We start from the raw sequence: 12727 nt of genomic DNA on the forward strand, positions 1-12727 counted from the left end.
ATTTGTGCAATGTGGATAGAACACCAATTTCACAGGACTTTTTAAAGAACTGAATAGAACATTTGCAAAACACATAGTTCTTGTTTGCTGTGGTTTATTTAAGATGAGAATCTTTTTGTGCTGTCCAGGCTGGTCTTGAACTTCTGGAGTTGAACTGTGAGCCCAAACCATCCTCCTCTCTCAGCCTCCCAAGAATCTGGGACTTCAGTAATGTGTCATAGCAGGTGCTTGGCTTAAAAAGCACATAGAAAGGGCCAGTTACACAATCCACACAAGTGTTAGCAAGATATTATATGTTCTTCAAAAGTACTTTTTTGTGTGTGCCTATCCTGGGGCTGGAACTCCTGGCCTGGGTACTATCTCTGAGATTTTTGCTCAAGGCTTAGTGCTCTACTGCTAGTACCACAATTCTACTTCTGGCTGTTTGGTGGTTAAGAGACTCATAGACTTTTCTGTCTGGTCCGGCTTTGAGCCTCAATCCTCAGATTTCAGCCTCATGAGTAGCTAGGATTATAGGCATGCGTCAGCAGCTGTAGCTCCTTTTATAAAGGCTGCGCAACATATATTTAACTGATACAGTATAATTTCCTAGCAATTCTTCTATCATTGGTTATTGAATTTCTCTGATGCTTTAAATACATTTTTTAACTTGAAACAATGTCTTTCTATGTTGACTAGATTGGCCTTAAACTCCTGGGCTTCAGCCATCCTCTTTGCCTCATTTCCTCATTGCCCTTAGTTTTCTAAACAGAATTATGCCCACATGCATTAACATTAATATATATATATATGTATATATATATGTGTGTGTGTGTATATATATATATAATATATGTGTGTGTATATATATATATATATCAGCCCCTCAAGGCTATAAATAACTTTTTAACTGTATTTTTTTGGGGGGGGGGTTAAACTGTATTTTTTTTTGTCTTTTCTTTTTTGGTACTAGGGATTAAACCCAGGACATTGTACTTGCTAGGCAAGCACTTTGCCACTGAGCTACATCCCAGCCCTAAATAACTTTTTAATGAAGACATACACACTATTCTTTCTAGTGTTTGCACATTTTCTATGGTGCATTTACATGATTTTATTAGTTACAGCCTGGACCATTTGGAAGTTCATTGAGGCCATGGACTGAGTGGTTTGGCTCTTTGGAGGAGCATGGCTAACTGCCATTTCACTGCTGAATGGGAAGGGATGTTTTTCCTAATGGGCAACAAAGGTGGCCTGTAAAGAAAAAATGTGTCTCTTTAACTGAATATATTATATAGGGATGTTTTAACTCTTATTACCAGAAACTAGAAACATCTGGGAGGCAAATTCATTTTGGGCACAAACTTTTCCTCCATCTAAGGTCAGTTCTAGCCTTCACCTTCTCATGGTTAACATTTCCAAGCAGCTCATTAATCTCTAGGAAATGCTTAGTATTTTGATTGCTGTTTGTTTAAATGTGAATAGTTTAGTAAAGAATGATTACATGAATCTGAATAAAGACTGTATCTTTCTAATATTACACAAGAAGCACCTCTGAGTGAGCATAGTTCATAATCATGAAAATAATTTAGATTTCATAAAAGCAAGAATTTTATAGATTTGTCCAAGCTTTTGATTAGTAAAAGGAAGTATCTTCTTGTTGAGAACAATAAACTAATATATTTTCAAATAACAAAAAACCCAAAGAGTTTGGACATTGATGTCATTTTTTTAGAAAATATTTTTCATTTTATAGTAACATTGTAAAATATAATATTGAAAATTTTTACTTTAATAAAAAAATAATTTCTGTTTTTACAGGTCAGAAGGGGTTCTTTGTTTGAAATCATTTCTTTTCCAGCAAAAGCTGCTTTAACTAGCATAATCTATGCTTCCTATGCAGCACTAGTCTATTTGGTAAGTTAAGAAAATCACTTAAATCTAGTAATAAATATACTTTAATAAATATACTTATTTTTAAAAATATACTTATTTTATGTGCTATGAGAACACCACACTATACTGTACAGTGTTATCTTTAATGGGACTATTTGTAAGCTAACTTTCTGTATAACTATAGCTACTGTATAGCTTGCTATACAGTGTAGTTTCATATTAGACATTTACTTTTCTGAGAGTCAAATCAATCCAGAAATTTGCTTAAATAACTCAAATTACTTTGGATCAAAAGTTGATTACAATATTTGAACACCTATGTCAGAACAATTTTAGTTTTTGCTTTAATGTTGTTGCATTTGTTTTGTTTTGGCCAGTAATCCCTGATGGATTTAGTTCAGTATTCTACCACGGTGGGTCTCTGACTTCAGAGAATACAAGTATTAGTGACCAATATGTGGTAACAAGTGCTGTGTAGTACAAAAGTATGAAATTTGTTTATCAATTATAAGGGTTTTATTTCCTTTTAATAACCAATTGTGTTTTATTTTTTAAACTAATGTACAAAATGCTCACAGCTTGATGAATTATCACAATCCATCATGATGTGTGTGTGTGCATGCTAACACTGGTGCCTGAACTCAGGAACTCATGGTTTTGCTCACTTTCTTGATCCTGGATGGCACTCTACCACGTAATCCACACCTGTTGACCAGATTTTTGTTAGTTAGCTAAAGATTAAGTTTTATGGACTCTTCTGCCCTGGCTAGCCTTGAAATGTGATCCTCCAAGGTCTCAGCCTCCTAAGTAAGTAAGATTACAGGTGTGAGCTACTAGTGCCTGGCTAATCTATTAATCAGAACTGAAGTTAAAAAACAAGACATTACCATCATGCAATAAGACTCTTTCTTGCTACCTTGCAATCACTTCTCTCCTTTTAAAGGCAGCCATTATTTTAGCTTGTAATATCATAAAATGTTTGAATTTTTTAATTGTGTGTAAATACAATGCTCTACATTATATATGGTAATTGGAAATGTCCTGTATATATCTCTTGGTGAAGTTGGAGGCTGTATGTGTGTTTGTCTCTAATAGATATTTCAAACATTTTCTAATTTTTTTAACAATGTACACTCACTCTAGAATAAGAATCCTAGTTGTTCTATATCACCATTGACATTTAATATTGTCAATAATTTGCATTTTAAGTATTTTTCATTGGTGATACCAGGTTAATTCTTGGCTAGGCAGTCACTAAACCATTGGAGTCATGCTCCCAACCCCATTTTAGTATTTCTGTGGGAAGGTGGTATTATATAACATTGGATCTTTAATTTGCATCTCCTTGCTAATTAATGAGATTGATTATCTTTGCATACATTAGTAGGATATTTTGATAGTGTCACTGAATTTCAGTTAAAGTCCCCTTCATTTTCCTATTGAGAGATATCTAACTTTTAAAATTATTGCTTGGACTTTTAATATATATTCAATAACATGTCTTTCTTTGATTTTTGTGAGGAATTTTTTTTAATTTTATGGCTTACTTTTTATTCTCTTTTTATTCATTAAGAGCAGAAGTTATTGATTTTAATGCAGTTTAACTTAACATATTCTTACATGTTATGCTGGAGATGGTGTGTGTGTGTGTGTGTGTGTGTGTGCGCGCGTGTGTGTGTGCGTGTGTGTGCGTGTGTGTGTGTGTGTGTGTGTGTGCGCGTGTGTGTGTGTGTGTGTGTGTGTTGTGTGAATTTAAAAAAAAATCCTGACCTACACTTAAGGTCATGAAAACAGTTTCATCTATCTATTCTAGCAGTTGTATTATTTTTGCCTTTACTTTTAGATTATAGTACTTATAAAATTGGTAAGTAAGGGCCACATATTTTCTCCATGGATAAATTAAGAAATACTCAGGTTATCAGGAACAAGTCCTTTTCTAACACCACTAACACTTTTATTTAATAAATTGGGTGTTCTTTTTATGTAGGTCTGTTTATAGACTCTATTCTGCCTTGGTTCATCTACTCCTAGACCAGTACAGAACTGTGTTACAGGAGCTTTGTAAGATATCTTTATAACTAATAGAATAAATCTTTTCTCTAGTCAGTCAACGAATATGACACATCAGGAATTCATTTTGGACTTTTAAAATTTCTGTCAATAATTTTTATCATTTTGTCAGAGGGTATTATACATTTTTGTTACTTTTATCCTACTGAGATATAAAACAGTGTTAAAAGTTTCCCACAATTTATAGGTTACGTGCAATTAAAATCCAAGCAAGTGTGTGTCTCTATGTGAAAGTTAACCAGTTAATTCTGAAATGTACAGGGAAATACAAAAGGACAAGAGTAGCACAATATTCTTGAAAAAAAAAAATAAAAGTAGAACTTAGTTTTAAACACTTCAGTTAGGGGCTGGGAAGGTGGCTCAGTGGTAGAGTGCTTGCCTTGCATGCATGAGGCCCTGGGTTCAATTCCTCAGCACCACATAACCAGAAAAAAAAAGCCGGAAGTGGAGCTATGGCTCAAGTGGTAGAGTGCTAGCCTTGAGCTGAAGAGCTGAGGGACAGTGCCCAGGCCCAGAGTTCAGGCCCATGACCGGACCCCCCCCCCCAAAAAAGAACACTAAACACTTCAGTTAAAAATAAAGTAATCAAATATTTTGCAGTTGATATTAAATATAAATACAAAATTGACATCAACTGAGCTCTGATATAAATAGACTGCAAAGCAAATGAATAGGATGAAATGGCTGTGGCAAAACAAAAACTAAACTAAAACCCAAATTAAACTTCAATTTTGCAAGTGCTACTGAAATTATCCTACACTATTCTAGATGCTAGAAATGTTTTAAGTAGACAATAGGAACTTTTTGGTGAGTTGATAATTGGCCTTACATGCATTTATGGCCAAAGAAGGTTCAAGGTTGGAATTGTGGTTTTGAAAACAAGTAGCATATTATGTTGTATGTTAATGCTTTATGACTGCAACCAGGCCAAGCAGAGAGGGATAAGCCAACAGAAATGTAAGGAGCAGAGACATTAAAACTGAGCAAAGAAAGGATTCATTCATAAATGAGAAAAGAAGCAAATATCATAAAAGCAGAAAAGAGATGAAAAGGAAATGGTGTGGAGGAAACAGACTCAGGAAGTTATGAGTAATTGTTAAACAAATTACAAAAAAATCAAGCACAATGAAAATTTGAAAAGTGTTGTATACCTGATAGTAAAGGTATTGGAGTTAATCAACTTGAGAACTTTGCCACAGTGGCATGATGGGATAAAGAAGACAGAAATAAGCAATTTTCAGAGAGAATAGATGATAAAATGGAAATTAAGAATATTAACTCTGACTGGCCAAAGAAACAATAGGTGTTCTAACAGTCTAGAGGGGAGCAGCATCTAAGTGATTTTAAATTTTAGCATGGTAGATATTCATCTTATTGCTGGTTAAGAGTACAGATGAAGAGATACAGAATAATCAATAGTGAAGATGATAGGGTAGAAGTTAAAGATACATGGATATTGAGTTTTCCAGACACTTCACTTTTGAAGGCCAAGGGATAGCTTATCAGAATGGGCACAGATATAATTTTATATGTGACAAAGAAGGACTGTTCAAATAAATCAGTTTCTAACATTTTCCCCCACAGCACAATACAGAGAAATGATCCTATTAGGATTAAATGAGCGGGACTATTTGCACCATAAAGTGATGGATTGAACGTTTATAGCTGTGGGCTTGGATACATTCAGATGTAATCAAGAAAAAAGCAAAACCCTGAAATTAAATATCTTAACTAGAAGTCTGGTGTTCAGCAGTTCCTAGATTTACATAGTAGATCTACAATGCTGTCAAGAATGCAGGTCTGGGATTACATCAAATTAAAAAGCTTCTGCACAAAAAGGAAACAGTTAACAGGTGAAGAGACAACCTACAGAATGGGAGAAAGCCTTTGCCAAATACTCATCTGTTTGATGAGTGACATCCATAATATATCAAGAACTAAAACAAAAACAATAGAACAAGTATTTAGTATTATAACCAACAAATAGGCAAATGATTTGAACACACATTCCTTTTAAAAAAGTGCAAATGCTTAATACTCATCATCTTTAACTATCTATCAGGGAATCCAAATGAAAACCAAATGAGAAATTTTATCTTATCCCAATGAAATGGCTATTATTTTTTTTAAATACTAAAAAAACCTAAAATAAATTATTAAAAAATTATATTAAGTGAAGTAAGCCAGGCCCAAAGAAACATAGGTCCCATGGTTTCCCTTATTTGCAATTACTAGTATTTGTCTAGGACAAGCAGAAAAGGCCAAAAGCTATGTACATATGGCCATATAAGATGATGCTAAGGGCAATGAATCCCAAGATAGGGACACAAGAGGTTTTATCTTTCTTGCTGTAGTTTTTAATGTACTTATACTATGTCAATTTTTTTGTTGTTTTGTATGTTCTTCCCCCATGATATAACTCCTGTTTTCACTATATTGATTCTGGTGCCCTGCATCTTGTATATACTTTTCTAATTTGGGGAGGGAAAGGGAAATAACAAAATGATGAAATAAGGATACAGGTTGACCCATTGTAGCAATGAGATGTACAATACACTATGTTGAAAACGAATTTTACAATTTGGGGAGTTGGGAGGGAGTAGTTGGGGAGGTGGGACAGAAAGGATGGTAGGGGGAAACAAAGGAGGGGTAACAATGCTTGATAGGAATGTACTCATTACCTTACTTGTGTAACTGTAACCCCTCTGTATAGTATCTTTACAATAAAAATATATATTTAATTTTTAAAAACCCAAAAAACAAAATCCTGTCCAGGATGTAGGAAAAAAAAAGGAACTTTTGTTCCTATCATTGGTGGGAATGTAAACTATTGGAGCTCCTATAGAAAATAATATGAAATTCCTCAAAAAAATATGAAGATTCCTCAAAAAGTAGACATAGAGTTATCATATGAACCAGAGATCCCCTTCCCATGAATATGTGCCAAAGAAACGAAGTGAGAACACATAGGAGATACCTGCATGTGTTTTGTAGTTTTGTAGTTTTATAGAATCAGTTTATGTACCTCAAAACAGATGGATTTTCAAAAACAGGGTAAAAATACATATCATGTAATGTTATTCAATCAAAAGGAGTAAAGTCATGTCACTTGCAAGCAAATGAACTAGAGGTCATCATGTTAGGCAAGCAAGTCAGAATCAGGAAAATTTTGCATACGTTTTCTCATGTGTGGATATTAGATTTTTTTAAAAGTAGATCTGAAAGTATAGGGGGACTAGGAAGAGAAGTAAGGGGTCAAAGGGAGGAGGATACATAAAGGGGAGCATGGGAGAGGGTAGTTGGGAGGGTAGATCTGTATGATATATGCAGATATAGAAATAATACAGTGAAACACATTGATATGTACAATTAATATGCATTAGTATTTATGTGATTTCAGAATACAAGAAAGAAGGGAGGGAAGGAAGGGAAGAAAAAAGAAGCCTTCTGTTTATAGGCTATATTATGTCATATCGAGGCATTTCTTTTGTAAAAATTAATTTAGGTTCTCTTATGTTTCATGGAGTTTTCTATTCTCCTTGGTTGCCTAACTCCTTGGATTATCTCCATCACTAGTTTACAGATAAGCTTAATGAATATAGTTTGTGATTCCATGTTTTGAAGTTATTTTTCTCTCTAATTTTGACTAGTCTTCTCCTTAAAGCATTGAATGGCATTTTTTTTAATTGTGAAAATACTGTACAGAGGGGTTACAATTACTTGAGCAAGGTAATGAGTACATTTCTTATCAGGCATTATTGCCTCCTCCTTTGTTTCCCCTTCCCATCCCTGCAATCCTTGTCCTCCCATCTTCCCTCCCCCTCCCCCCGCCAAAGTTGTAAAGTTCGTTTTTTGACATAGCATCTTGTACATCTCATTGTTGCAATGGGTCCAACTGTATCCCTATTTAAACAATTTGTTTTGGCTGGGCGCTGGTGGCTCAAGCCTGTAATCCTAGCTACTCAGGAGGCTGAGATCTGAGGATCGCGGATCAAAGCCAGCCTGGGCAGGAAAGACCTGGAGACTCCTATCTCCAGAAAACCGGAAGTGGCACTGTGGCTCAAGTGGTAGAGCGCTTGCCTTGAGCTGAAGAGCTGAGGGACAGCATTCAGGCCCAGAGTTCAAGCCCGACGCCCAACAACAAAAAAAAAAATTTGTTTTTTTCCTTCCCCTCCATGAAGTCTACTAACATCAAATACAGTGAAAACAGGGGTTATACCCTGGGGGAGGGACATACAAAGCAACAAAGAAATAATCTTATAAATATGTTAGAAACAATAGCAAGAAAGAAAAACTCATTTGAGTCCTTATCTTGGGGCTCATTTTGCCAAACAGGGAAAGTGGATCAAATGTTTAGAAATCATTTATTTACTAGCTTACTCATTTCTCACGAAAATGTTTATGTCCTTCTATTGTTTTTTTTAATTTTTATTGTGAAAATACCATACAGAGGGGCAACAATTACATGGACAAGATAATGAGTACATTTCTTATCAAGCATTGTTGCCTCCTCCTTTGTTTCCCCTTCCCATCCCTTCCCATCTTCCCTCCCTCCCCCTCCCCATGTCCTTCTATTGTATAAGCAGGTATACACAAAGGCTGTAAAGAAGAAAAACAAAACAAAAAAGCCCTACTTGGAGATAGAAACGTGTGTGGGGAAATAATTCCATCTTTAAAAAAAGTTTCATGCAGGTGGCTCATGCCTGTAATCCTAGCTACTCAGGAGGCTGAGCTCTGAGGATCATGGTTCAAAGCCAGACTGGGTGGGAAAGTCTGTGAAACTCTTATCTCCAATTAACCACCAGAAAACCAGAAGTGGCTCTGTGGCTCAAGTGGTAGAGCACTTGCCTTGAGCTGAAGAGCTGAGGGAAAGCGCCCAGGACCAGAGTTCAGGCCCCACAACCGACAAAAAGAAAAAAAAAAGTTTTATTTAATATGAAACAGATAATAACAAAGATGCAAAGCATATTTTATTGAAGCTTATTGCTGCCCAGATTGTGTCTTTATATATGTAGAACAGGAAATCAATCTTTGAAAAGCTTATTGTGTGTCTGGAGTTCCTGAAAGGAAGTGCTTTTTTATTGTGTGTATTAATACATATATTAACTATTTTATGTTAAGCACTTTATTTGACTTTATTTGTAGTTGTCTGTAACCTCAAAAACATTTTAAAATGTTTTAACCCATAGGCAGTCTGTGTTAACACTGTGCTGGAGAAAGCAAAGAGTATTTTCAAAGAAGAAGAATCCATAAGGCAAAACCAAGAAAATGAAATGTGTAGAAAAGCCTTTTCTGAGCCTGTGCTTCCAGAATCTGTGTTTCCTGTAGCTGAAATCAAAGCAAAACCTTACAGGTCACTGCCAGAGAAGCCAGACAACGTTTCAAATCAACCCACGCTTCCTGACAACAAGCGGAGTAATAAGATCCAGGTTTTACATTCAGTGTTTGACCAATCAGCCGAAATGAATGAATAAGCAAATCTGAATACAAGTGTCACTATAGAAAGCTTTAGTTACCTGCTGGCACATTTCATCTGGCAAAACCAGGAACTAGTTTCTGGTGCTCTGCTTTAGCCAAAGGAGAGGGCAGAACTTCTACTGTCATTCTTTAGTATTTAACATGGCAGAAAAAGTAAAATGAATCTTGATGTCAAAATGCATGTATGGTTATACAATATTCTCATTTAGTTATTTATTTTTGTGCCATGGCTGGGGCTTGAACTCAGGGCCTCGTGCTCTTAGTTGGCATTTTCACTCAAATCTTGGTAACTCTACCAATTGAGCCACACTTGTATTTCTGGCTTTTGCTGGTTAAATGGAGGTAAAAGTTTCATGCACTTTTCTGCCCAGGCTTACTTTGAACCATGATCCTTAGATCTCAACCTCCTGAGTGACTAAGATTACAGACATGAGCCACCACCATCTGGTCAATATTTTTAATTTTAATTTTTATATTTTTTTAGTGGTACTGGAGTTTGAACTCAGGGCTTCACATTTGTTGGTCTATTACTCTACCACTTGAGTCAAAACCCCTGCCTACTTTTCAGTGGCTATTTTTAAGACAGATTCTGACTTCTCGTATGCATTAGCTATGATCTGCCAACTTCAGACTTCTCTTTCTCAATGGGATCAAAAGCACAAACTACTGTATATTATATCCCTTGATGGAGATTAAATCTCAATTGACTTTTCTGCCCAAGCTGGCCTGGATCCATGATCCTCTTAGTCTCAGCCTCCCATGTAGCTTGGATGATAGGTAAATGCACTGTGCCCAGTTGATTTGAGAAGGAGGTCGCAAGACATTTTCTCCCTTGGCTGACCTTGAACCAAGATCCTCCTGTTCTTAGCTACCCAAGTAGTTATATTACAGGCTCGAGCCATTAGGGCCTAATTCTGTCTACATACAATATTATTTTTTGTATGTGTTGGTTGTAAGACTTGAACTCAGGGCCTGGATGCTGTCCCTGAGCAATTTTCCTCAAGGCTAGCACTCTACCACTTAGAGCCACATCCAGTTTTTAGGTAGTATTTTGGAGATAAGAGACACAAGGGAACTTTTCTGTCTGGGCTGGCTTGGAACTGCAATCCTCAGATCTGAGTCTGCTTAGCTAGGATTACAGATGCGAGCCACCAGCGGCCAGCCAAAAATTTTTAATGAGCAAGTCCATCTACTGTTGGTTGGATTAGAATCTTTGTGTGTGTATGCCTATCCTGGGGCTTGAACTCAGGGCCTGGATACTGTCCCTGAGTTTGTTTTATGTTCAAGACTAATGCTCTACCACTTTGAGCCACAGTGCCATTTTCTGGCTTTTTGGTAGTTAACTAGAGATAACAGACTCTTGAATCTCTATCCTTAGAGCTCAGACTCCTGAGTAGCTAGTATTACAGGTATGAGCCACTAACACCAGGCATACAATATTTTTTGCTATGATTCATAATATAGGCATCCTTATAATACATTTATGTCTCTATGACTTATTTTGACTGTTTATAAAGAAAAAACCCTATAAAAATGCTACATATTAACCAGCCACCAGTGGCTTATCCCTGGAATCCTAGCTACTCAGGAGGCTGAGATCTGAGGATTACAGTTCAAAGCCAACCCTGGGCAGATAAAGAGTTTAAGTACCAAAACCAGCACCAAAAACAAACATAAAAACAATATTCCTTTTATATCTTTTTCAGAGATATTTATTTTCTGTTTGCAGGCTATACTGCTTGAGTCTCCTTATTTATAATTCACTTGTAAAGTTATGAAGGACTTGGAATTCACAGATGCTATCATTTATCAAACAATATTTTAAACTTGATGAGAAAATTTCCATATATGAAGAAAGGACATGATGAGTTTATCTGTTTTGTTTGTCATTAAGAGAGAGAGAGGGTCTTGCAATGTGACTTGGGCCTCAAACTCCTAGATGAAGTTTTCTTACTGCCTCAGACTTCCAAGTAACTAGGACATCAATCTATACTGCTACACCCAGTAATGTGATCTTCATTTCCAGATTTAAAGTATGAAATTTAGAATAAGAAACCAAGAGTATATTGCTCTATATTGCCCTGACACAATGCTTTCATAATTGGCTCTGCAAACTATGGATCATTATTTTTTGTCTATAGAAGGTACTTTAGCTTCTTCTAGACACTTTTAATTCTTGACATGGAAGAAGACATTAGTAGTCACTCATGGATTAGCTTCTGATATATATATATAATAGTAATATAACAGTATATAATATATGTAATTATGACACATATATATCTGTATGTATATATATCAGAAGCCAATGAGATACATATATATATTAGATGCTAAATATACATAAATATATATTATATATATATAACCATATATGTATCAGATGCTAACCAGAACAAGCTGAATTACCTACCACAGAGATGGCATAATTTCTGTATTTGGCAAATAGCTTCTGCTATAAACAATGCATGCTAAAATGTGAAGCCTGGCCTGCTAATAGTCTGAGAAATGAGTAACAAAGGTATTATACTTTCTTGCTTCCTATATCCAACTGAATTGGACATGTGCGTAAGTATAGTCTTTGTTACTTGTTTATATACTAATTTATTCAGTCAAGGGAGAAAGTTCAGGTGGGCCCTTTAGAATGTTAAGTACTAGGTTTGGACTCTTAGTTCAGTCATAAATCATGATGATTACTATGCTTTGGATATGGTTATATTCTGAACAATCCACCTGGCAAATTCACAAGGCACTCAGTCTTTTTGGTCCTATTTACTCCTAGCTTCTACTATACTGCTGTTTTGCAATGACAGGCCCCACACCATGTTATTCTAAATGTAACAATAGTAATTGGCCATAAATAAATGGCATGGTAAAACCAGGATAAACATCAACCTTGCCTGTGAACTCTGAGAAACAAAATCTAGATCAGGAAACAGTTGTGCACACATGCACAAAGTTCTCTTAAAATTATTTTTAGAAACTTTATTTGAAAATTTCATATAAGCAAAGTGTTTTGGTTCACTAGATGGGGAATAACTCACTTATGACTGGGCATTTGCTGTGTGTCTTCCTTACCTTAAGAATCTGCCTTGGCATTTGCAGGGAAATGGATGGAGCTAGAAGGAATCATGTTGAGCGAAGTAAGCCAAGAGCAAAGAGACAAACGGTACATGGTCTCCCTGATAAGTGGATGTTAAATCCAAAATGTTAGGTGATACGACAAAATTAACAGGACTTAAGAAACAAAGAACTTCCACTCATCTGGTTGAACTACTACTAAATATCCCCATGCTGCTGATCA

The 12727-nt window shown here is 35.8% G+C and overlaps 1 protein-coding gene across 1 annotated transcript in view; it reads left to right on the forward strand.

Annotated features, from left to right (window-relative positions):
* The window catches only part of Spata9 (spermatogenesis associated 9), a 29528-nt gene extending 20109 nt beyond the window's left edge, over positions 1 to 9419 (forward strand). The window contains exons 4-5 of the mRNA XM_042690664.1: positions 1801 to 1896; positions 9135 to 9419. Coding sequence (XP_042546598.1) covers positions 1801 to 1896; positions 9135 to 9419 — 381 coding nt within the window. The remainder of the gene's footprint in view (positions 1 to 1800; positions 1897 to 9134) is intronic.
* Positions 9420 to 12727: the final 3308 nt, after the last annotated feature.

Source organism: Dipodomys spectabilis, unplaced genomic scaffold (genome assembly GCF_019054845.1).
Source record: "Dipodomys spectabilis isolate Male_0828 unplaced genomic scaffold, ASM1905484v1 ptg000140l, whole genome shotgun sequence".
Classification (NCBI taxonomy): Eukaryota; Metazoa; Chordata; class Mammalia; order Rodentia; family Heteromyidae; genus Dipodomys; species Dipodomys spectabilis.